At 59.1% G+C, this 26023-nt stretch overlaps 1 protein-coding gene across 1 annotated transcript in view; it reads right to left on the reverse strand.

Annotated features, from left to right (window-relative positions):
* Positions 1-1450: 1450 nt before the first annotated feature.
* Positions 1451-26023, reverse strand: part of CHRDL2 (chordin like 2) — a 32140-nt gene continuing 7567 nt past the window's right edge. Inside the window, exons 2-11 of the mRNA XM_055122827.1 lie at positions 23449-23561; positions 18952-19045; positions 15930-16072; positions 13497-13590; positions 11809-11864; positions 10131-10299; positions 9378-9572; positions 6561-6734; positions 2419-2511; positions 1451-1548 (exon numbers count right to left, since the gene is read on the reverse strand). Coding sequence (XP_054978802.1) covers positions 1469-1548; positions 2419-2511; positions 6561-6734; positions 9378-9572; positions 10131-10299; positions 11809-11864; positions 13497-13590; positions 15930-16072; positions 18952-19045; positions 23449-23561 — 1211 coding nt within the window. The 3' untranslated portion in view covers positions 1451-1468. The remainder of the gene's footprint in view (positions 1549-2418; positions 2512-6560; positions 6735-9377; positions 9573-10130; positions 10300-11808; positions 11865-13496; positions 13591-15929; positions 16073-18951; positions 19046-23448; positions 23562-26023) is intronic.

Consider the following 26023-nt stretch of genomic DNA (forward strand, 5'->3'; position numbering starts at 1 on the left):
AGGAGCCAGGGCTCCACGTGGCAGGATCCCGCCAACCCGCCACTCCACCCCGTCCCTCTCCGTCTCCCGTGGTCTGTGTCTGTGCCAGGAGTCCTGGGGAGAACCCGGGAGACTGAGTTCCAGCCTCGCTGCTCTGCTCCTCGCCGGGATGCCCAGAGGGACCCTGGGCAGCTCTGAGCCTGTTTTCTGCTCTCGAAAGCAAGAGTGATCCAGGGCCGGAGCGATAGTCCAATGGGGGAGGGCATTTGCCTTCCATGCAGCTCACCAGGTTCCATCCTCAGCCTCCCATGTGGTCCCCCAAGGCCACTAGGAGCAATTCCTGAGCATGGCCAGGTGTACCCTCAAAAAACCCCAAACAAGAGTGATCAAGCCCAAGGAAGAGTACAGGGGTTAAGGGGAGCGAAGTTCAATCCCTGGTTCCATGTTTTGCAAGCATCGCTGGGTAAACCCCAAACACACACACACACACACACACACACACACACACACACACACACACACACACACACACACACACGGTAATTCCTAGGGTTACTCCTGACTCTGCACTCCTGGCAGTGCTTGGGGGACCATATGGGATGCCAGGGATCAAACCCAGGTCAGTCACATGCAAGACAAACGTCCTCCCCGCTGTCCTATTGCTTCGGCTCCCGCATTTCTACACTGTTCACCTGCACTGAATCACGGGCATGAAGCTGCTTTTGAAACTGCAGGGAATGACAGACAGACTCCGGTAGGTCAAGTCGGAATGCTTCTCTGCCTGCAGCTCTCAGGCGTCCACACCCGGGCCCGCCTGGCAGCCTGACTGCTGAGTTAGAGCATGGGGTGGAATACTGGGGCTTAGTGGAGCATGGGGTGGAATACTGGGGTTTAGAACACTGGTCCCCGTTAAAGGACAGAGTGGTGGCTGCGCGGGGGCCGGGGCGAGCAGAGCCCTGGCACCCAAGTCCACATCAGCGGGTGCTCACTCTGGCTTCAGGCAGCGGACCGCCCCGCCCTAACCCAGGCTCCCCATGGCAAAGCGTGGCTGAGAGTTGTGAGAATGTCTGAGAGATCTGCTGGGAAATGCTGTGCGGCTCCACTCACCCCTCCACTGGCTAACCACGCTCAGCTCCCTGGCACAGTGCCAGAGCGTGCTGGATGGAGCCGTGGGGAGGGGTGGTGCAGAGGTGGGGGCCGGGGTCAGGACAGCACGGAGCAGGGGAGAGGCGTGGGGCAGACCCAGGGGGAGGTGGGGACGAGCCCTGCTCTGCTGACAACTTGCAGTGGGGCCACGACCCGTACTGCCCCCACGTGTCCCAGTGCCACCCGGGGGACGAGCCGGCCAGCCAGCACCTGCTCTCGCTGTGAGAGCACGCAGAATCGGGTACGAACTCCTCGGCATAGGTGAGGGTAATGCAGCTCCTTATTTATTAATATATAACAACAACAACAATAAAGCTCCTATCTGCCACCGTTTAGGTCTTTATTATAAGGTCTTGGTTGCTTTGTCTGGACTGGCTGTGACCTTCAGCTCCAGGGTCTGGACTAGGAAGACATTCCAGTGACCTGCATGAAGGAAGGCAGAGCTGACTGTGAGAGGCCATGTGAGGTGGCGGGGGTGGGGGGTACCTGTGGGGGTGTATGTGTGGTATACTGGTGTTCATGTGTGGTATACGGGCTGTGTGTGGCTGGCGTGATGAGTACATGTGGGGTATGTCTGAGTGTTTCGTATGTGGGGGAGAGGGTGCGGTATGTGTACTATAATGTATGGGGGAGTTGAGGGTGAATTGTGGGTTTGTATATGTTGAGTGTGGTATGTGTGTATATATGTGTGTGGGAGGGGTGTATGTGTATGTATGTGCATAGGTGTGGGTTTTTGTATGGGTGTATGTGTATGTATATGTGTGGGTTTGTGTGTATGTGTATGTATGTGCATGTGGGTATATGTGTTTGTATATGTGTGTGTGTGTTTATGTGTTTATGTGTGTGTGAGTTGCATGCACACAACTGAGTCAAGGGGCTCAGACCGAGCCAGGAGTGAGCCGGGAAGGAGGAGGCACAGGCATGATCCTGACCTCCACCACCTGACATTTGGGGGCCCAGCTGGATTCTGAAGCTGCTGTGGCCCCTCCCTCCTGTCCCCCACCTGAAGCCCAGGGGCGGGGGGGGTCCGCATTGCTGAGTCTGGCATGGAGCAAATGGAGGAAGCTGTGCATAGGGCCCAGGTGTTGGCAGCCCAGGCTGGGGCAGCCAGGAACTCTCTGGCCCTGACGCCCACACGATGCCTGTGCTGGGAACTGACATGAGTCTCGAGCGTGGGGGACGGGAGTGAGGGCACCCTGCCAGCTCCCAGCCCGGCAGCCGGCCTGAAGCTCCCCAGGAGGCTCGGGCCACGGGCGTGGCTCCCTCCAGCCCCATTCTCAGGCCAGGGCCCACCTTCGTGGGTGCCGGTGAGCGGCCGGAAGTTGTGGGCCTCCTTCTGGAAGTCTGGCCTCCGCACCTTCTTGATCTGAATCAAGTGGAAGATTCCTGAGGCAGGAACAAAGGCAGAAGCAGCAAGGTTCAGAGAAATGGGGCATGGAGAAGGGACCCGCCCCGAACACCCACACTCTTCCTCCCCCCAGACCCCACTCGCCCGGTCTCTGCGTGTGGGGGGGGGCAGGGTGGGGAGGGTGGTTTGGGCTCTATCCAGCCGTATTCGGGACTTTTCTGGCCCTGTGCTCTGGGATCATGCCTGGGGGTGTTCAGGGGTCCCTAGGTGATGTCAGGAATCGAACTGGGGTCAGCCACGTGCAAGTGTCTCTCCAGCCCCCGTCTCTGAAATATTGAGATCCTGCTCGCCCCATGTATCTGTCCCGTCTGTGTCACCACAAGGGATGCCCAATTAGTGGCCCTCAACAGTGGCCCCACAGAAACATTAGTCGCCCCCTCCCTCCCCAGCATGACCGCTCCTCAGCCCTGATCCTGTCCCCAGCCCTGTCCACCCTCACCCCGTCCACCACAGGCAGCGGGGAGAGGAAGAAAGGCACCCAGCCCGGAGGGACCAGGCACACAGCATGGCCACCCATTGATTCAGACGCAAAGAGCACACCAGAGCACCGGGCCCCTCCTGGCACAAGGGTCAGTGCGCCCCACCTCCCTGAGCGGTCTGGCCTGCCCCAAGACCTGAGGGGGCTTACATAGCGCCCGAGCCCTGCCACAGCCTTCTCCTACTGCCCTCCCTTCTCCCACTCACCTCCAGGCTGAGCCTTCCTGGATCCTCGCCTCACCCTATCCTAGTGATAAACTCCTGTGGAGATGCGCAGACCTTGACTTCTATTTTAAATGGGCCATGCCTTTTTTTTTCCTGTTTTTTTGGGTTATACCCCACAATGCTCAGGGGTTATCCTGGATCTGCACTCAGGAGTTACCCTGGGCAGTGCTTAGAGAACCGTATGGCATTCCGGGGATCAAATCCGGGTCAGCTGCTTGCAAGGCAAGTGCCCTAACTGTTGTACTATGGGTCCAGCCCCCAGTGGGTGGGTGGTGGGGGAGAGGGGCTTGCTATTTCTTAATGCCCTATTGTTTTCTTGCCTTCCCTACAAGAATGGGAACTCCTGTGTAGTTTTGTTCTTGGGGTCCCCTGGGCTCAGCCCGCATTAGGCAAATCAAGCAAATTAATTAATCAATTCATAGCAAGTTGAGGGAAGTACTTAATCACTTGATGGCCGGAAGAACAAATGTCCATGTGGATTCAGACCCGGCCTTCAGGGAAATAAGGCAATGGCCAGTCTCCTGATTTCTGCATCTCATGGGGAACTGAGCACAACACCCTTCATGGCCCGGAATCCCAGAGCACATGGGCTGTGAGGCTGTGGCCAGAAAGAACAAAGCAACAAGGCCTCTGCCAGTTTGCCGGACCCTCAAGGAAGCCAAGAACTGGCCTTGGCGTGGGGACCGAAGCAGGAGAGGCTCGGCACTGCTACCTGGCACAGACAGACGCCAAGGTCAGAGACTTGGTGGGCTGGGGAGAGCTGGGCTTGGGGACCACTAGGGCAGAGGCCATCCCGGGAGAGGACAAGCGAGCTCGGGGTGGACGTGAACCCCATCTGAGGGGAGCCAATCAGAGTGGGAAGGGCACCAGCTGTCTGGGCATGAGGGGGCCAAGGGGGGATCTGCCATCAGGGACCGGAAATCATCAGAGTTTCAGGGGCTGGAATCAAGACTCCAAGGGTCCTTCCGCCCTACACTCCAGCCCCTCAGAAACCAGCACCCTCAGCCCACTCCACTCCTCTCCTGGGTGGCCACGCGCCCCGCCAAATGCCCTTCTGGGGCAGGCTACTAGTGCAGGCTCTACTTCACCTTCGCCTTCACACACACACACACACATACACACACACACACACACACACACACACTCCCGCCCTGGAGTAACTCAGGCGCCCCTCCCCACCCCCCGTGCCCCTGGACCACACTGCAGATGTCTGGGACCCCTCCTCAGACCCTCACACTGAGCTGCTGGACTCAGCGGAGACTCTGTGGGAGAGACCCCAGGACCCTGGACCCTAAAGAGCGTGGACGCTAGTTCCCCCAACCCTGAAACCAATCCTCTCCCAGTTCCTCCTGTGAGTGACTGGGCCCAGCGCTGGCACGGGGCAAACCAGCTCGACTCTGCAGCTGCCTCCAGCTCCCTGCTGCAGCCCCCTTCTGGGGCCCGTGTCCAGCTCCGGGCGCTGGTCACTGAGTCACCTCTGCCCACTCCACTCCCAGCAGCCCCGGGCTGCGCCGAGGCCTACGCCCTGAGCTCCTGAGGGTCGGGGGTGGGGGGGGTCGTGGCCCTCCGGGGTCCCAGAGCCTGCAGGAGAGTGGGGGCACTGGCCTGACAGACAGCCGGTGGTGTGCCAGGACTGGTGGGGTCTCACGGCTCCAAACACCAGTAGAGTTCACAGTTCACTGGGCTCCCGCCCACCACAGAGACCCGCCTAACCTGGAGGGGAGAGGGACTGGGAAAGTGCTGCTCCATTCTAGCCCACTCAGGACCAGGGCTGGTGTTCTTAGTGCCTATGGGAGGCCAGGGTGGAGGGGGTCTCAGTATTATTCCACTTACTCCTCCAAAACCCCTTGTCTCCAAGAAACAGAGAGACCTCTGAGGCCCAGTGAGGTCAAGCGATTTTCCCAAGGCCACACAGCTAAAATCTGACAGAGCTGAGATTCACACTCAAGCCTGTCTGATCCCCAAGCCTCTGCTTGTTGTTCTGACCCTGTGGTCACTCAGAGCACAGCAGCTCCCTCTGCCCGGGCAGGCACCCAGCTGCCCTGTGCCCCTGAGTCTTCTCTTCTTCCATGAACAGCTCCGCCTTCTTCGTCCGTTCCTCCTAGGACAGCGGGCAAAGCAGAGCAGGGACAGAGCCGCCTCTGATGTCACAAGATACAGGCTCTAGCTCCCGTTCACTTACTGGCTGTGTGGCCTTGGGCCAGGGACTTCACCTCTCTGAGCCTCAGTTTCCTCATCTGTAAAATGGGGATAATAATACCTAACCCTCAGGATCACGAGGATCAAATGAGATCATGAACAACATGAACGCACTTTGGAAACTCTAAAGTGCTTCGTCATCATTGTTCTTACCATCCCCTCTCCCATCCCCACCCCTTTCAGCCAGAGGCACAGAGAAAAGGGAGTTCGTTCACAATTCAGGGTGTTAGACTATCTGCGATTCCGTTATCAATGACAACTCTTCCTGACATTCTGTGGCTGACTGGACCTTGTGGATGAAGAGGATGAGCTTTCCACAATGAGAGCTAAGGCACTGTCCTGATTTTTGGTGTTGCTTTTAGTTTGGGAGCCACACTTGGTGGTGCACAGGACTCAACCCCACGTGCTGTGCACAGGACTCACTCCTAGCTCTGTGCTCAGGGCTCACTCCTGACAAGCTCAGGGCTCACTCCTGGCTCTGTGCTCAGGGTTCTCTCCTGGCTCTGTGCTCAGGGCTCACTCCTGGCTCTGTGCTCAGGGCTCACTCCCGGCTCTGTACTCAGGGCTCACTCCCGGCTCTGTGCTCAGGGTTCACTCCTAACATGTTCAGGGGACCCTCTGGGGCACCGGGGATGGAGTCTGGGTCAGCCACATGCAAGGCAAGCACCCTGCTCAGAGTCCCTCTGGCCCCCAAGAATCTATACTGGTGTCCATCTGTCCTGGAGAGGGCGCCCACTCCACCCGGGAAGACTGAACGAGACTTGCTGCTAAGTCCTCAGCCCTGAGTAATATGGGGGTCTTCCTGCCCGAAGGGGTCTCCCTTTCTAGGAAGTTGAGGCTCTGCTGTTAGAGGCCAGTTTTGTCCCCAGGTTCCCGCAGTCATCCTGACTGGGCTCCTCGCGAGGCGCAATGACCCCTTCCCTCCAGGAGAGGGAGCACTTCGAGGGCCGGCCCGGCCACTGGATAAGCTTATCAGAACTGTCCCAAACCCGGCCAGCACCACGCAGTCGCCCTCTGTCCCGGGCTCAGGGACTCTGAACCGGGGGGAGGCCAGCAGAACAGTCCTCAGGCCCCCCATGCAGCAAAGAGCAGGGGCGGGTGGGGCAGGGCCCAGGGCGGTGCTCACCTCTCACCAGCTTCCAGAGGTAGATCTCCACCTGCTCAGTGCTCTCGCGCTCCAGGGCAAAGCGGCGCAGGTTGTCGGGGCTGGGGGAGACGGACGTGTAGACGAGGGCCCGGCCTGGCGCCTTCGGACACTTGGTGGCGCTCACCTCACTGTGGCCGGGGTCGGCCCTGTCCTCTGGGAGAGATGGGAGCTCGTGACCGCTCGGTCTCCCACCCCTGGGCAGCCCAGGCACCACGGGAGTGACATCCCCCTCAGGGAAAGCTCAGGTGCCCCTGGGAAGAGAAGGGTCTGGGGAAGAGAGAGGGGCGTCTCTCCTGTCACCCCCCAGCTGGCGAGCAGAGCAGAAAACTACTCAGCCTTTAGGGTCCACTCCTCCTCCAGGAAGCCCACTCTCAACAGCCCAGCCCACCCATGCCCCGCTCCTCAGAGCTTTAAAAAAACTCTCGAGAAGGGACCAGTATGACAGTAATAGTTAGAAATGATCACGCTGGACAAGAACTGAGTGTTGAAAGGAGGTAAAAGGAATATATAGAACCTTTCAGTATCTCTGTTGCAAACCATAATGCCGAGAGAGAGAGAGAGAGAGAGAGAGAGAGAGACAGAGAGACAGAGACAGAGACAGAGAGACAGACAGAGACAGAGACAGAGAGACAGAGAGAGAGAGAGAGAGAGAGAGAGAGAGAGAGAGAGAGAGAGAGAAGAAAGGTGCCTGCCATAGAGGTGGGGGGTGTTGGAACATTGTATGCTAAAACCTAATCATGAACAACGTTGTCATGGTCTATCTCACGGTGATTCAATTTAAAATAAAAATTAAATTGAAAAAAAAAACACCTCTGTGAACCCCCCACTTCTGCCTTTGATCCCTCCCTGCCTTGCAACTGTTGCATGGAGTGTAGTCTGCTGTAAAGAGACGCCAGGGGAAGGGCAGGAACCACTTCCTCCACACTTCTCGGTCACACATACCACCACGCACAGCCTTTGGGCAAGCTCACGAACAGGGGCAGCTCTGGGGGGCATCGGGGTGATGCTGGCAGCAGGGATAGTGGGGGAGACACAGTGATGCTCGTGGTCTAGGCGACCGAAGCGAGCAGGGCTGGTGGGGGTAGGCAATAGTGGGGGAGGTGGCGATGGTTGGGGGAAGGATGGTGGCGACAGTGTAACATGTGTGGGAACCAAATTGGAACCAGTCTCACTGCAATTCTAAGAAAAAAACTCCAGATCATTTTCTGTACCGAGATTTCCTGAGAATTTTTAACTAATTAAAGGATTAGGTACAACACACACTCACACACACACACACACACACACACACACACACACCTTTGAGACTCTTCCTAGTGACAAGACCCTGTGAAAAATCTAAGTGCTGTCAGGCTAGCGTCCACTTCTCTCTCTGCTTCAGGGCCACTCCTGGCTCTGTGTCCAGGGGCCACACCCAGCAGTGCTTGAGGACCATCTACAATGCCGGGATTCGGGCCAGCGCTGCGGCCACCGCTGCAGCCCGTGCAAGGCGAGCGCGTCAGCCGTGGTGCTGTCTCTCAGCCCACGGGCGTCCCGCTGCTTTAGGGGAACGGGGTGTGCCCACTGGCAGGGCCCGGCCAGATGTGCTTATGAAGGCGCCCAGGAGCGAGCTGCAGTGGGTCTCAGGGAGAGTTCCCGTTGGACCCCCAGTGCCCGTGCGCCCAGCATCACGCTGACAGCAGGTCCCCCGGTGGCCCTGCTGCTGGCCCTACAGCTGAGTCAGTGGCCCCTGGTGTCTGGAGCTTGGTCTGCGGCTCAGCAGACATTCTCATCGACTGTCGAACCCTTGCTCCTCTAAGCTAGGCCGGTCGTTAAAGCAAACGCGGACCAAGTTTCCTGACCTGGGATTCTGAGAGAGGCTCAGGGTCACGGCCACCTCTGCAAGCTCACGTGAGACAGCAGAGTTGGGAGGATGAAAAGAAAGAGGTAGGACGGCAACTGGTGCACAGGAGACCCTCCATCCGGGACACCTTCCTCTCTCTCTCTCCTCCGTTCTCTCCCTTTCCTCAGCAATGTAGGCAGAGCCCAGGCGCAGATCGGTCCCTCTTCCCACCTGCCTTCCTTCCGGGCCCGAGACACCCGCAGCGCCCGTCCACACCATAGGCTGCCCTTCTCTGAGTCTACCTTCTGCACCTTTCTTTTATTAGAATTGTTTTTAGTTTGGGGGCTGCACCAAAAGAGGTCAAGTCTTTGGCAGAAGGCAGATGAGGCTTCAAATCCCAGCTAAGCGACCTGGGACGAGCACCGTCTTTTCATTCTGTACAAAGCAGACACAGATCCGCGGGTACTGAGGACTGCCCCAGGCCCAGCAGGCAAGCCTGAACCAGGCACCCATCAGGTGCTCTGGCAGCCCCTGTTTGTCTCTTAACATCCACACCGGCACTATGGTGTTCAGGAAACCACACCCAAGTGGGAGCCACTGGTGGTAGGTGCTGGTGTCACTGGTGGTAGGTGCTGGTGCCAGGGGTGATATATGCCAGTCATTGGTAGTATGTGCTGGTGCCACCGGTGGCATATGCCAGTGTCAACACCAAGTACAACGACCTGGGACTTCCTAGCTTTGTGGAACCCTGACTGTTACCTGGTTCCACCTGTGTGCCCAAGACCCCCAAACCTGTCCCTCTCACAGACGGCCCCTAGGCCTAGTGTTCTGCGAGTCTGGCACTCCCTGCTCTGTTTCTCACAGGCACTGCCCCCCACCCCAGAGTGCTGCCCCCCATGTCCTGAGCCTGAGCCCCCCGTGAGTTGTCCTGGGGAGAGGGTCCCGCTGCCATCCCCGCCCCGCGCCCACTGTACCTGGGCATATCTTGCAGCACTTGCCGGCCACTTTCTCGGGGTGGTGGCAGGGGTACTCGGCGGGGCAGGTGAGGCGCTGGCAGTCCTGGCGGCCGTCCTGACAGGTGCACAGGATACAGGGCAGCGGCCCGAAGGCGCGGAAGGCCGGGTGCCACACCTCCCCGTGGGAGTAGGTCTTCCCGCTGTGCACACAGGCTGGCCCGGCAGCCACGGGGAGCAGGCTCAGCCCAGGGACCATGAGGGCAGGACAGGGCTGCCCTGACCCTCCCCCCAGAGGGCCCAGCCAGGTCGAGGGCTGGGAGTAAAGCTATCCTGCCCCACCCCCGCACTCCCCACACTCAGGCTGAGATTCTGGGGAGCCCTCCCAGCCCCAAACACCCTGGTGCCCCTCTGACAGGGCACAGAGAGCACAGGCCTGGCAGAGATGAGAGACCCAGCCTGACTCTCGCTCTCAGGACCCCCGCCAGACCCTGGGCCTTTCTGAGCCTCAGTGCCAGGTGGCACAAAGGGGCTGCCATGGGTGAGGGAGAGGTGAAGATGGGGGAAGGAAGCCCCCCACTGCTGCAGCCCGGCCCGGCTCTGCCCTCAACACTTAGCACCTCGGGGTGCTCGTCTGCTAAAGGAGGGTCCCTCCCTCACTCCTCGCCCAGCCCTTCTCTCCGATACTCTGAGCCTCCAGGCTCACGGCTTGGTGGAGCCAGGGCAGCTCCGACTGGTGCATGTCGGGAGCCGCAGGGTGGTCCTTGCACCCACCTTTCTTGTGTTTCTCCTTCAGGACGATCTTGACCGTGGTGCTGCCTGATGCCTTGGGCCGGAAGTGGTGAGGGATGAAGGCCATCGGGGAGCTGGGCCCGGTGGGGGTGGGGGTGCCCAGGCCTCTTCTCCTTGCACCATCTCCAGCACATGGATCCTGGGGAGGTCTCTGCAAACGGCAGGGTGGGGGAGGTGATGGGGTGGGCGGAGACACCTGTCTGTGGAGGAGCAGTGAACTAGTGGCTGCAGTGAGGGGAGAGGAGGGAACAGAGTGGGGCCAGAAACACCCATGGGCGCCGAGACGGGCGCCGAAACAGGCTCAGACAACGGGGCCTGGAAAACTCCAGTGTGGTAATCTGGAGATCTCGTTCCCACCCAGCCCTTCTAGAACTGTCCGAGCCAGGGCCAATGGCTGCTGTGGGCAGCTGACTCCAGCGTCAGTGCGAGCAGAGCGTCAGGCCAGATGGGCAGGTGTGGTGTGGGCCAGCAGGGCCTTCCAGTGCCTCTTGGGATTCGCAGGTGACAGGACACGGGCTTTACGGAGGCAGTCTTGAGGGGCAGGGGGACTGGGAGCAAGTTCCATCGGCAGGGAGGGGGGTCTCTGAGCTTTCATGTCCCTGGACTGCAAGACCCTAAGTCCCGAGCAGTGACGGGTTGGGGAGGGGCAGCGCCACGGCCAGAGCTCTGCCGCTCAGAATCCAGCATTGGAAGCTCCAGGCCACGGGAGAGGAGCAAGCCACTTGGGGGGTGGGGGGCTGGGGCAGAGCTGAAGAACCCCCTGCCACGCCTGGGGTACTCACGGCTCTTCTGCCGAGCCCTAGCTGGTCTCTCTCAGTCTGCAGCTGAGAGACGAGCCCCTAAGAGCTTCTGGAAACTGCGCCGGGCCCCACCTCAGGCCCAGGCCCAGAGAAGGCAGCAGGGAGATGCCAGAGGGGGCAGATGGGCCAGAGAGAACCAAGGAACCTGGCGCCAAGCAGTGACACAGTGAGAGGTGCTCAGGGCCTGCGGCTGAGGCCGGAGGGCGCCAGGGCAGGGCTGGAAGGCTCCTGGGTACGGAGTCTGGCAGAGGAGCAGGGAGATGCAGCAGGGGTGGCCTGGGGATCTAGCGGGGGGCCACCCGCATCAGTCCCTGGCTCCTGGGACCCAGGGAAGATCAGCGCAAATGGCAGGCAGGGCACTGGACTCCGCTCAGCTGGGACGTGAGCCACCATCAAGTCCATCACTGTCTGCCACCACCATGGCTCCAACCAGGGATGGACAGTGCGGGCTGCCTTAAATATAGACCCAAACCAGGACAGGTCAAGACTGGGGAGAGCAGAGAGGAGCCCCCCAGACCAGGAACTGGAAGGTCACACTAGAGGTCTCCTGAGCTGACGGTGGGCACTGGGTCCGGCTGTCATGGTAGCAGAGCCGCTGAGACAGCAGCTGGGGAGTCTGGGGTCTGCTCCTGCCCTGCGTGGGGCAGTTTGGGGGGCCCCTGCTAGCCTGTCATCCCAGACAGGCGTTAGAAAGAGGGGTAGGAACATGGCGGGGGATTGACGGAGCTGACCCAAAGACCGTTACTGAGACATGAATGGAATGGGTGCTGCCCACTGCAGTGATCAAGCTTCAGCCCTTGGCTGAGGCCCCCTTCCCCGGCCGGTCCCCTCCCTGCCCTGGCACCAAAGCAGGCACTCACCCCCCTGTGGTGTGGCTGGGCAGCTTCCTCCTCCGGTGGCTTCTCCCCAGATCCATCTGGAAGCCCCGAGAGACATCGGATCAGCCAACCCTCCCAGGCCACGCCCAGGGCCTCTCCCACAGCCCCCGAAACCGTACATATCCCTGAGCCACATCACATCCTGGGCTCCTGAGCTGGGCTGGAGGAGAGTCCTGCAACTGGATTGCTGCCTCAGTTTCCCCACACTGTCACCAGGAGGAATGACTTGCCTCGAAGAGCCAGGTTCTTTTTTTCAGGGTTCATCCTGGCTGGCCCCGGGCCCAGAATCCCAGGCCTGCGGGCTGCTGAGCTCCCAGCCCTGACAGCCAAGGTCACCAGACCCTCCGGCGAGGCCCCTTGGAGTCTCCTGCCTGCCAGCCCCCGGGGCTCCCGGAAAGCCCCTCAGCTTCCGGAGCCCCCGGTGCATTCTCCCCCACTCTCCCGCCCCCTGCCTCGCAGCCGGCTGCCTCCCGCAGCCCGTGTCTGGCCCCAAGACCAGAACACAGGAATGTCTGTCATTAGAGACCACGAGGCTGGGGCTGGAGAGATAGTGCGGGGTCACGGTGCTCGCCTTCCATGCAACCACAGTCTGACCCCTGGCACTGCCTGTGGTCCCCACCAAGCACTGCCAGCAGTGATCCCTGAGCACAGAACCAGGAGTAACCCCTGAGCACTGCTGAGTGTGGCCCAAATCTGCACCCTCGAAAAAAGGAAAAAAGAAATCACTGGGGCCACCCAGCACACACGAGAGTGAGCAAGCTGGCACCACTTGCACCTGGCACCATGCTGGCACCACCTGGCTCCTGGTCCCGTGCCCTGCTGTGATGCCAGCACCCAGCATGCAATTCCCTGGGGGAGGAGCCCCCTCCCCCAGAAAGCGCTCCTGGACTACCTCAGCTCTTAGAGAGGTGTCGAATCATCTGAGCATTTCATTCTACTCGAGCCTTTCTCTCCGCAGGGAGATTGGCTCTGTCTACTCTATATAGTGGCTTTAGCTGACATCTGCACGACACTCACAAGGGGGCCCCAGACCACTCCTCCCTATGCCCCACTCTGCCCAGTCCGTAGGTGTGGGGGTTCCGGCTAACTTCCCAGGCTCAGTCTGTTAGCACCTGCCCTCAGGCCTACACCCCCGTCTATATCTCCAGCCCCCTCCCTCTGTCTGCTCCTGGGTGTCCGAGCACCCACACAGGAGGGGGGCTTGGAGCCAGGAACAATTACAGGCTCTTGAACATGTTCTTCCTCCTGTATCACCCCAAACATTTATGGGGGGAAGAGGCCACACCCGGCAGTGCTCAGGGCTTACTCCTGGCTCTGTGCTCAGGAATTACACCTGGAGGGGCTTTGGGGACCATATGGGGTGCCAGGGATTAAACCTGGGTCGGATGTGTGCAAGGCAAATGCTCCTCTATCACCCCAAACTTTTCTGGGCAGCAAAAGAGTTTGAGCGAGGGGCCTCCCTGACCCCGAGCTGGGACCGGCTCCTCCCTGCCTCGTGCCCCTTTTCCTTCCCTCCTGCTCTCTAGAAAATTAAGCTCACCTACTGGCCCAGGCTCAGCATTCTGGGTCGCCCAGATTAATCCACGAATCTTGGGGAAGGCAGGGTCAGCGCATGCTGGGGGTTGCCCTGTGCTGGGTGGCCGGGGGCACGGCTGAGCCGAGTCACTCACCTCTGCAGGCCTGGCAGCAGGCAGCGGGCAGCGGGAGAGGTGCAGGGCAGCCAGGCTCCGGGCAGCTCATGAGGCCGCAGTAGATCTGGCCCTCCTGGCAGACACAGCAAACACTCTCTGAGGATGAGCTCCCGGATATTCCAGAATGACCTGAGGTCTCCGCTGAGGTCAGGGGAGCAGCCAAGATGAGGCCTGGGCAGCCCAGAGCCTGCGCCCCGCTGCCACCAAGGCCTGAGGTCTCCGCTGAGGTGAGGGCCAGAAGTGCTATCCAGCCTTCAGTCCCTGGAGCATTTCACCCACTGCTCCCCAAAGCTTCCCCCGAGGCAAGGGAGGAAGAGTGAGGAATGGGGCCTGGTGGCAAACACGGACAGAGCCCTGCCCTCCTCACAGAGGAGGCTGGCTGGGGACAGCTGGGTGGTCTTGCATTTACTGGGAACCCAAGGTCCCCCAATCAGGACCCCACCCAAAGAGCCAACACCAGGGATGCAAGGTGACTCCTGGGCGTCAGGAGGCCGGGGGAGCTTTGGTGAGTCTAGTCTCTGGGCTTCAGCTCCCTCTTCTGAAAACTGGGGCCTCCGATCCTGAGGACCAATGGGGGGAAGGCCCGAGCCTTTCCAGGAACAGGCAGGTGGCAAGTTTACCCGGCCGGCTTCCTGCTCTTCTCCAGCAAGTCTTGGGGTTCCATTCGGACCCCTCAGAGGAAGCCGGGTGTCTAGCTGATCTCGTCTGAGTGGAGCCAGTGAGGAAAGGACCAAAGAGAGAAGCCAGTGTCCCAGGAGACAGGAGAAAGCAGAGCAGGAAGGGACGTTCTCTCAGCCACCGCCTTGTCTGTCCCAACTGCACCCATTCGGACCACAGTCTTCAAAGACAGCAGCATCGTGTGGGGAGTGACCCAGGGCGGGGGCCCTGGCCTGGCTCTGGACCCTGCTCTCCACTCCGGTAGCTGCGAGACCTGAGGCACGTTTCCCCATCGGAAAGACGAGAGCAGGGCCTTACTCCTTCTACATTCCCAGGCGCTCTGAGGAAGCCTTTAACGTCTCCCTGGCCCGCTGGTGACACCAGGCCCCACCAGTGGCCTGGGCCATGGAAGCCAGAAACGCACAGCCGCTGTTTGTAAGCGGCTTTCACAACAGCAGACACAGCAAGGTTCAGGAGTGCAGATCCTCTCACTAGGGAGAGGGGGAGGCAGGCCCGAGGAGGAGAGAGGCACCATCACCCAGGAAACCATGGTGGAGAATGAGCTTGAACACAGGTGGGTGAATAACTGCTGGCCCAGGTCTCTGGCCCACTCAGCCCCGCTCAGTCAGATCATGGTTTCAAGCAGAGAACACAGGGCCAGCTGCGAGGAGCCCCTTGCCCTCGAGAGGAGCAGAGAGTAAGAAAAGCTGGACACAGTGACTTTTTATGCCGATGCATAGGTGAGGGGCTCAGCCCCAGAGCAAGGAGGAGATGCTGAGAGTCACCTGTCACCCATCTGCACAGGACCCTGCTCAGAACCCGGCTGGCTTGCCATAAGGAAGAGGAGAAGGTTTCCGGACCCCACTCTGCTGGGCTGCAGTCAAGTCCCTGGTGACATGCATTGTTACAAAGGCCCAACAACGAACCTGAAGCCGCTTCTGACTGCACTAAATTTATGAATATTCTGCCCCTGTCCCTATAGCCCACTGCTAATCATTCACACACCTGTTCATCACTTGTCTGTCCTCTGTCCATCCATCCATCTGTCCATCTATCTATCTGCCCATCCTTCTGTCCATCTGTCCCTCCACCCATCTCTCTATGATCCATCCACTTCTCTATCCACCCACCCATTCATTCATCTGCTCATCACTTATTCATCCATCTACTCATTTATTTATCCATCCATCAGTCCATCCATCCACCCACCCAGCCATTCATTCATCTCTCAGTTCATCTGTCCACCCACCCATTTGTCCATCCACTTATCCATCCCTCCACCCATCCATCCATCAGTCCATCTGTCCAACTATCCATCCTTCCATCCACCCATCCATCCATCTGTTCATCCATCCTTCAATTCATCCATCTATCATCCAGCCAGCCTTCCATCCATCTACCTGTCCATCTATTCATCCACCATCCATCTGTCTATACGCCCATCGCCCATCCATCTGTCCATCTGCTGCTCATGAGTACAGACATCCTCTCGATGCCCGGCCCTGGGCAGGGAGCAGTGAAGGAGACAGATGTGAATTGGGTGTGTTCCCTCTTCTCCAGGGTCTACCGGGGGGCCCGGGAGTGGGCAAATGTCTGTGTGAGGAGCCTGGTGCTCCAACAGGAAGCCTGGAGCAGGGTAGGCTGGTCCAAACACCTGGTGCCTCCATCCTCATTGGATTTTGACCAGGGACACACGCCCTGTGCTTCTATGTCACCCGCCCGCCCCGCCCACTGAAGGGGACCCAAGGGTCTTACTGCGCAGCTGCACAGCACACACTGGCTGGGCAGGCGGGAGGGGAACAGCTCGGGGGCACTGAAGATCTCGCCGTGCTGGTACATGGTCCCATTGTGTGGGCAGGACTTGGGTGGGGCGCGGAGTCCAGAGGGCGTGTGAGGTTCTGCAGGAGGAGAGGGGCGGGAGAAAGAAGGGAAGGAAGGAGGTTTCCTGAGGCCCACAGCGCTCTGATGAACAAAGCAACCCTCCTAGAGATCTTGCTCTTCCATTCCATCTTGGTATCGAAACCGAGCCCTGGCCACCGCCATCAGCGGATCAGAAGCCCTGATCATAGCTGCTCTGACTGTGCCACTCCCTCCCCTGTCCCCACCCCCTGGCTGAGCCCTGCCCTGTCCCAGCTGGTCCCAACAACAGCCTGGAGGCCAGGCCGGAAGTCTCTGCTCTTGGAGCCCAGCGAGAACCAGTGGGGAATTTGCTGGGATTCAACGTTCCAGGAGGGTCCACGGAGCCCCTCCTAGAGCCAGGCACTGCTGGGAGCACTGGGGCTACATCAGGGAGCAAACTGAAGTCCCTCAGTTGGGGCCGCGTGCTGGCTGAGTCAGCTGAGATGATCCCAACATGGCACCCACAGGGTCACTGGAAAAACACTGGGGTCGAGGGGCTGTGGTCCTCTCAGATAAAATTAGGACACTGTTCTGTTGTACCTTTGAAAAAGGGAGATTTCCAGGAAGACACAGTGATTTCCCCCCGCCCCCCGTTTTGGGGCCTCTGATCCAAACTGTCTGTGTTTGCCACATACCCAACCCACTCGCTGTCACCTCCTCCCTCCCACTGCCAGCCAAGGAGCTGCTCTTCCCGCTGGGGAGTCAGCCTGGGGCGGCAGAGCTTGACCCCCGCACTGTGGCCTGCCTGGCCCCGTGTGAGTGCAGGGAAGGCCTGGCCTGTGCCACCAAGGATCTCTGAGCTGCGCAGAGATAAGCCACAATACCCACCCGGTCTGCGTGTGGCAAAGACCAGGACAGAGGGAGGCACAGAAGCTGAAGAGATACTGAGGAGGAGCCTCTGATGGCTGACGCGGGGCTGAGGCTCCGGGAAGGCTTCCTGGGGGCTGACATGAGTATTGAGAGCCTCGGAGAGTCGGGCCGAGAAACAGGGCAGAAACAAGAGAGCGAGGGGCCTGCACGAACACCCCCGGGGCTTTGAGCACCCTCCTCGAGGGTCATGAGTTCAGCCCCTGGGGGCCCAGGGCACCAAGCGTGATCTCGGCAGCTCTGCTGTCTGGGCACTGCCAGTGAGTCCTGGCGACACCACCCCATGTGGCCCCAAACGTCCAGACACATGTGAGCATTTGCCCCCCTACAAGCTCTGCAACTGAAAATCAGGCGTGAGTATGCCACAGCCCAGAAGTGGGAACCCTGCTGCGAGCACACGCCTAAGGCAGTTCCATCTCAGTGGGCATCACCGCCAGCCTAGGTGACCCCGATCTCAGCGGGCACCGCCAACAGCATGTGTGCAACCCCATCATTGAAACGTTAACAAGAAGCAAGATGGGAGAGTTGGGGCTGGAGCGATAGCACAGCGGGTAGGGCGTTTGCCTTGCACGTGGCCAACCCGGGTTCGAATCCCAGCATCCCATATGGTCCCCTGAGCGCCGCCAGGGGTGATTCCTGAGTGCATGAGCCAGGAGTGACCCCTGTGCATCGCCGGGTGTGACCCAAAAAGAAAAAAAAAAAAAAAAAAAGATGGGACAGAGCAAGAGTGCAGCAGGCGGGGCACTTGCCCTGGGCTCGGTGAACCCAGGTTAGCCCCAGCAGCCTATTGGGTCCCCTGAGCACTGCCAGGAATGATCCCTCAGTGCAGAGACAGCGATATGCCATGAGCACTGCTGGGAGTGGCTCAAAAACCAAAACCAAACTAAAAGAAACAAACAAAACCAACAACAAGCAAGCAAACAAAATCCCAAAAATCCAGGAGAGGAGGAAATTAAAAATAGCTCAGGCCAGGGGCTGGAGCAATAGCACAGCGGGTAGGGCGTTTGCCTTGCATGCGGCCGACCTGGGTTCGATTCCCAGCATCCCATATGGTCCCCCGAGCACCACCAGGAGTAATTACTGAGTGCATGAGCCAGGAGTAAACCCTGTACATCGCCGGGTGTGACCCCAAAACAAAACAAAAAATCTCAGGCCAGAGCCGCAGTACAGGATAATGCACTTGCTTTGCACTTGGCTGACCCAAATCCCGGGACCACCTGCAGTCCCACAAGTGAAAGCAAGTGAAGCACAGTGCGAGTGTCTGGGCACTGCCAGGACTCCCAGGCTCGGCCCTCATGGGGCGGGAGAGAGGAAGCTCCCAACTGACCCCCCAAGTGAATCCAGAGCCAGGACCCCCCACAACTCCAGCCAGCTCCCTACTGGGTGCCGTGGTGGAGAATGGGGCCTCTAGATGCTTCTCCCTCCTGGGCTCCAGCTCAGCAGGAAAGCCCTGGCTCCACCCTGAGCCTCTCTACCACCTTCTAGAAGTTTCCAAACGTGGACCTGCTCCCCACAGCTGCCCAGGTCTCCTGTTACGCCAGATTTTTCTCTTCTATGCCCTCCTCTCCCTGACCTCTGGCCTCGAACCCTGGCCTCAGAGACTCAGAGGCTCAGGGAAGGAGTCCCAGATCTGTCACCTCAGGGCTCAGAGTGTCCCCGAGCCAGAGCACTGGGAGGAAGCTCAGGGTACAAGCCCTGCTAAGGCCTGTCACTCCCAGCGGGGTCTCCCCAGATGGGGCGTCCAGCCGTAGCTCTGCCGGAGTACACAGGGCCAGTCCACTCCGGCCAGGTCCAGCCAGCCAGAGATGGGCAGAGCCCCAAGTGAACCTCAACGAGCGCACTCCAATTTCCTTCTATACTGCCCCCCTGCTCCCACCCCCGGGCACCCAGGGGCTTCCTTCCCCAGTCACCACACTCTGGTGGGTGGAGAACACCCCGCTTCCCCACGGGTCCCTCCGCCCGACGGAGGGGGCAGGGCGAGTGGCCAGTGGAGGCCAGTGCATGTACTTACCCACACAGCGGGGACAGCACTGCTGGGGCTCGGTCACAGGCTGCGGGCAGTGGACAGGTGGGCAGTGGAGGCGGAAACAACTCACATGGGCGCTCTGAGGGGACACAGGGGCCTCAGCACCCACCTCCCCCCGGAACCATCCTCCTCCAGGCAGCTCCCCAAGAGGTCATCTGCTTATACCCAGTGGTCAGAGAGAACCAGCCACCGGCCCAGCCCGGTCCCCTCTCCCCCCGGGCTGGGCTCCCCCACCCCATACACCTCCCTGCCATGGGGAAGACGGGTGGGGGGGGCAGTCCACTTCATTCCTGGTGGCTTGTCGCTTCCACTGTGTTGGAGAAAAGCCTTGAGGGACCTGAGCAAGGATGCAGCAAGGAGGGTGCTCGCCTCGCATGCAGCCAACACTGATCCCTGAGCTCGGCCGGGTGGGGCCCCCAAAACAAAGACAGGAAAAGCCTTGAGTTCTCTCTCCATGGATAGTGACGGGGTCATGAACATGGGGACTTTGTTCTCTTTCTCAGCTCCAGCCTAAGCCTCGCCTATGAGCAAGGTGGAAACACACAAGCAAGGGACAGAGATGGGGACAGGACTAGAAGTCTGAGGAGGGCACAGGGCGCGCAAGACAGTACAGCAGGGAGGGCATGTGCCTTGCATGTGGGCGACCCAGGTTTGATTCCCGCTATCCCATATGGTGCACTGAGCCTCACCAGGATTGGTCCCCGAGTACAGAGCCAGGAGAAAGCCCTGGGCACTGTGGGATGTGGCCCCAAGCCCAAAATAAGAAAAAAATAAAGATAGATTATTGCTATTTTTGTTAATGAGGAGGGGAAGACTCAAGGGATCCACTCCCTAAATCTATGGGGGGGAGGGGGACCCACACAGACCTTTGGCACCAGCCCCAGAGAAGGAGGCACTTTGAAACCTGCTACTTGCCTGAGATCTGGAGCGAGCGGAGGGGGCAGAGGACGCACACGAAGAGGCACAGACACAGGAGCTGTAGACTCAGACAGCCCCGGGAGCCCCCCTGCGCCCTGCATACACTGCCAGCCTGCCCTGGCCCCCAGAGCCAATGCCCTGTGGGTGCACAGACAGCTATCATTCTCTTCTACTTAAGCATGGATGTTGTTCCAAAGCATAAACCCAGGGCTGGGCTCCCTGCTGAAGTTGGAATGAATGAATGAATGAATGAATGAGAGAGATCTGGGAGAGGAGGAAGAAATGAAACTCTCATGGGACTGAAGCAGCCTTGTTCAGACTGGAACGACACATTTGTCCCCAGCCCTCCCCCACTATAACAGCTATGGAAAGCCCTGGAACCTGGTGCTCTGGGCTCAGTGCGGCCTGAGAGCAGGGAGGTGCCACACGGGTCCATGTGGAGGGTAGCTCAGAGGCCGCATAACGGCCTGGAGTGCTCGGGGGTCTCCAGAGGCCCCCGCACAGGGTGCTCAGCGTGGAGAGGGCAGGGGGCTGCCCACATGGGCCGTACTACCCTTGAGACACAGTGACAGCTCCCGGCGCAACCAGGGGCACTTCCTCTGTGTCCAGAAGAAGGAAATAAAGAAAGTAAATTTCCAGGGGAACACCAAACGACTTTTTTTTTCCTCAAAAGGGGGCGATAAGCCAAGTGGGCTTGGCACCCGTCTCGCAAAGGGTGAGCTCAGCCCAGGAGAGGTGCACCAGGGCCTCGGGAGCTAGAATCACTCTCTTGATTCCAGCCCGGGGAAGCCAGGGCCTGGGTGGAGGTAAACAGAGGCAGTTCAGGAGAGGGAGGGGGCTGGCCGGGAAGGTCCCAACTACCATTTACCAAGTGACTACGGTGACTAAGGACGGAATGTTCTAGAGAGAAGCGTGCTCTCATCTCCGTTGCAGCCCTGGAGCTCAGTGCTGGCTGGTATCGATGTTTCCTTGCTCAGGAGAGGCAGGACAGGCTGAGTCGCCTGAGATCACATGGTAGGAAGGCACAGTGCTGGTGCGTGTGTGTGTGTGTGTGTGTGCGCGCGCTCGTTTTGTGTGCATGCATGTGCATATGTGTATGTGTTATGTGTGCATGCATGTGCATGTATGTTGTATGTATGAGTTCTGTGTGCATGTGTGCTGTGTGTGCATGCACGTGCATGTGTCTTGTGTGTATGTTTGTGTGTGCATGCATGTGCATGTATGTTGTATGTATCTGTTGTGTGGTGCATGTGCATGTGTGTTGTGTGTGCATGCACATGCATGTATGTTGTATGTATCTTTATGTTGTGTGTGCATGTATGTGTTGTGTGTGTGTGGTGCATGCATGTGCATTCCGCATGCTGAGCTGGAGGACGGGTAGGGCTTATTATCCCCTCAATGTGGACTGCAAGATCACAGTTCCCCTGGCCCCTCTGAGGACAGAGCAGAGAGCAAGACCCAGGAGAGTTTCTGCTCTCCTGGGGTGCACCTCCTAGTAGTGGGGGACCAATGACCAGAGATTCACAGGCAGTGGTGAGGAGTGCTGACACTGCGGAGGGTCTGATAGGGGACATCGCGTGCCTGGGACTCCATCAGTAACAGTACTGTAAATCACAGTGTCTAAAGGAAAACTGAAGGGGAGGGCCAGAGCACATCAGGAGGGCGTTTGTCTTGCACGTTTGTCTTGGCCAACCCCTCTGAGATGATTAGATCCGCAGCATCCATACCATCCCCAGAGCATGGCTGGGAGCGATTCCTGAGTGCAGAGCCAGAGGAACCCCTGAGGATGCCCAGGTGTGGCCACCAGACAAACAAACAAAAAGGGAAAGGAAAAACACAAATAGAAACAAACTTAGGACCACAGTCAACCGGGGTAAAGGCGGTCCCGGTTTTGCGGTGAACTGAGGGAGCAGAGGGAGTCGGCGGGAAGGAACATTAGGTGGAGGAACAGGAGCAGGAGACAGCAGGGGGCCAGCACCCCTTACCTGGGCACAGCCTAGGTCAGGCACCATTTGGCGCGGAGAGCACCGGCAATTGTGTGTAGAAAAACCTATTTTAGCACTTGACAGGGGGAAGCAGGGCAGCTCGCAGGGAGGCCAGTGGAGTAGCCCAGGCAAGAGAAGAAACTGATCTAGATTAGGGGGTAGAGAGAAACTGAGGGTTTGGGGGTAGGTTTTTCGGGCACTTGGGGCTGAGGGCACTGCTGAGGGCTCTAGGGAGGGAGAGGAGAGCCAGCCTCAAGCTCCCGCGCAGACAAAACCTGTAGCTTGGGCACGGAGCGGAGCTATGCCTGGAATTCCCTGTTACGGTTTCCTTTGGGTTCTCTGGCTGGATTTCATCACCTTCTTCCCAGTAAGGTGCAAGGCCTCTGGGGTGCTCAGGGAAACGGAGGGAGGGAGAGGCTGGGGGTATCAGTGCTCACCCTGGCCCCAAGGTAGTGCAGTGAGGACCGGGAGGGGGTGCCGGGAAGTGGGGAGAGTGGGGGGTCTGCCTGAGCTCCTGCCTGCCCACCCCTCTCCAGCTCTTCTCTGCCCCATTCCAGGGTGGTCTGGTAGGGGGCGTCTGCCAGAAGCCCTCTGAGTTCCTCGTGGCTTTGTGCAGAGAAAGGGGCAGAGGGGCTGGGTCCCCCCCAGCACCCGCAAATAGAAAGCATCTTTATCCCCACCCTCCACCTTCATGCCCGGCCTCACAGGTGCCTCCATCAGTCTCCCCGCACCCCTAAGCCCCACTACCCTGGGCCAGGCGCACCCAGGAGGACCTGTCTCAGTCCTCCATCTAGGAGGGGCGAGGCACCCACAGACACAGAGAATGCTCCTGTCTGGCCATTTGTGCCAAGGAGAAAAGGACAGAGGAAGGACCCTGGGAACCCCAAGGGGTGTCTGAGTCAGGCTCATAGTGCAGGGAGCAGGGAGGGACGTTACAATGTTTGAATGGGCAGGGAGGGGAGGGGAACAGACAGGAGGGGAGGAGAGGGAAGAGGAAGGAGGGGAGGGGGGAGGGGAGGGAAGAGAGAAAAGGGGTAGAGAAGGGAAAGGAAGGGAGGGGAAGAAGTAGGGAAGGGGAAGAATGGGGAGGGGAGGGGAGGGAAGAGTTAGGGAAGGGGGAGGGGGAGGGGAGGGAAGGGGAGAGTTAGGGAAGGAGAAAGGGGAGGGGAGGGAAGGGGAGGAAAGGAGAGGGAAAGGAGAGGGAAGGGGAGGGCAGGGGAGGGGAGGGAAGAGATAGGGAAGGAGAAGGGGGAGGGGAGGGAAGGGGAGGAAAGGAGAGGGAAAGGAGAGGGAAGGGGAGGGCAGGGGAGGGAAGAGGAGGACAGGGGAGGGAAGAGGAGGGCAGGGGAGGGAAGAGGAGGGCAGGGGAGGGGAGAGGGAGGGGAGGGAGCTCTGTCTCCCCAGCCATGGCTTGCTCACCTGGGGGGGAAGGCGGCATTGGGGGTGGTGGAAGCAGGTATTGGGTGCTCAGTAGCCAAATGGCTTGGCCCCAACCTGGTTCTCTGCCAACCTGGCCCCCTTGGGGTGAATGCTTTGGAAACCCCAGATATTCCTGACACAGGTGACCAGGGGAACGTACCTGGGAGCAAGTACAGCGCAGGCAGTACATCAGGCCCTGGGGTTCCAGGTAGGGGTGCCAGCTCTCGCCGGGGGAGTATCTCTTCCCATGGAAAAGGCAGAACATATCCGGGCCTGGAAAACAAGCCCCCGCTTGGTCAGTGCGGGGAGCCTCCAGCTGCAGACACTGCCCTGCCCACTCCCCCTCCCTCCTTCCTCCCCTCCCCTCCCTCCCTCCCTCCCTCCCTCCCTCCCTCCCTCCCTTCCTTCCTTCCTTCCTTCCTTCCTTCCTTCCTTCCTTCCTTCCTTCCTTCCTTCCTTCCCTCCTTCTCCCCCTCCCTTCCCTCCCTCCCTCCCTTCCTTCTTTCCTTCCTTCCCTCCTTCTCTCCCTCCCTCCATTCTTCCTCCCCTTCTTCTTCCCAGCTCATTCATCAGACACTCCTGGAGAGTGCTCAGTGAGAGAATGAATCAGAGGTGCAGCCTCAGGGTCGCAGGGCCAGAGTGCTTGGCTTTGAGTCCCTTCTTGACCACCTCCTTGCTGTGTGATTTGGGCTGGCGACAGTCAACCTTAGGCCTCAGTCCTCCCTCAGGCAGCGAGGGCACCCAGTGGGCACAGCATCTTTCAGGCAGATATCCTGGCCTGAGTGTTAGCTATGAGATGAGGGGAGAACTGGGGCCCGGAGAGGAGAAACTATAGCTCTAGGGACACACCAAGTCCTTCATCAAACATGGAAGTGATGACAGCCCATGTCCCCTGAGCGCCCCTGTTCCCCCTGAGCTCTGTCCTGGCCAGCTGTCCCCTCATAGGCCTGGGGCACACACAGCCCAGAGATGCTCTCTCCCCGAGGAAAGGGCTCCTAGCTAAAGGACCAGCTGTGCTTTCTCAGGAAGGATCTGGAAGGCCCAGAACAAATTTGGTGCTGGCAAGGGCTAGTCAATGGAGTGAGTCAAATATGGAGAAGAAACCAACATTTATTGTCTGTCATCTCTGCGGGGAGCTCTTGGCTGAATCGTCTCGCTCAGATTGCCGTTCTGGGAATGGAACTGGAGGATGCGTGGAGCAAAGCCTTCCTTAGCCCAGTCCCTGCCGCTGAGTTTAACACTCTTAGGATGAGAATCACGTAACAACGATCCCATCTGCTCCGAAAGACAGCAGGGCACTGTCCGGAGGGGGACTGTCGCTATAGAAATGGAGATCACTGCACTGCCCTGCCTGACCCTTCCTTTCCTTTCTTCAAATAACGTCACAGAGACAAAGTGGCGAAGTCCCTGCGGAGGCGATGGAGATGGGGCCATCCAGACTCGGCAAAGTTCCTTTCAGCGCTCACCGTCTGAACGTTCTGCCCTACCCGGGCCTCTGGCTCTAGATCTCTGCCCTCGCTCTAGTCACCGTTCCCCAGCTTTTATTTTTTTTTCCCCTCCCAGTTCTAGAACTTTCTCTCTAGTACTCCCTGATTCCCGATCTCTCTAGTGCTCTCTGGAACTCTCTAGAACTTTCTGGTTCCTGCTCTCTGCCCCCGCCCCAGCCATTCTCCCCCCGGTCTCTACTTTTATCCTCCTAGAATTTTCTCCCTGTTATTCTAGAATCCAGGAGCTCCTTTTTGTGTCTCTCCTGTCTCTTCCTTCTCGCTTCCTAAGTCATCCTCTCAGACCTCCAGAACCAGAGAGAGGCGAGCACCGAGCGATCGTGGGGCTCACACCAGCACAGGACCGCCCCCTCAGTGTGGGCGACCCCACAGCACAGGTCTGTTTCCACGGGCCATGACTACTACTGTTTCATTTTATTTTCACTGCACTTTAGGTAACGTGACTACAACACTGCTAATGTGTATGGTTTTGATATACAGTAACTGCACCTTCAGCAGCACCAAGGCGCCCAATACTGTCCCCTCTCATCCTCTGTCACTTCTAGTCGGCCACGGGCCACTCCTCAGCTCAGGAGCACTTCCTGAGCCAGGCGCTGGGCTCCGCCCGCCCTGCGGACGTCCAGTACAAAGATCGAGGCCCTTGTTCCTGTCAAGCCCTGAATCTGCTGCTCAATGGCCGTGGGCAACTGTTGGGCTGCGTTGTCCCTGCCTCTGTCTCCCCACGTCCCCAGACCTCCGTGGCCTTCCAGCAAGGCCACGCTGGCCCATATCAAATACACGATGTTTATCTGTCAGGCTCCTCTGCTGGCAGGGAGAGCGGGCCAGGCCCCGCTGGGCACAGCGAGCGCCAGCGCTGCTCTCTGGGGACTGAATAATGTCTTTCTTTCCCCTGGCCCTGCCCCCGCCAGGGAGCAGGCAGTTGCGACACCGTGGCCTCAGGTCTCAGCCTTGTGGGTGAAGAAACCCAGACCCACCTTCCTCGGGGCAGCCCCAGAACCTGGCCCCCGTGCCAACTGGCACCTCCTCCCCACCTCACCGAGACAGAGGGAATGTCTCAGCCACTGCCCAGGAGATCCTGTCCCCACTCCCCCCAGCAAAAGGCCTGGCAGAGTCTGGGAAGGGGGGAGCCTGGCAGGTACCCCTCACTCCCCAAACACACACCTTTCTGTAGGCCCCTGACAGCTCCAACACGCCACTCCACCTTCCAAGGTGAGAAGTACGAGGAAGGGT

The sequence above is a fragment of the Sorex araneus genome, chromosome X, assembly GCF_027595985.1.
Source record: "Sorex araneus isolate mSorAra2 chromosome X, mSorAra2.pri, whole genome shotgun sequence".
NCBI classification, from domain to species: domain Eukaryota; kingdom Metazoa; phylum Chordata; class Mammalia; order Eulipotyphla; family Soricidae; genus Sorex; species Sorex araneus.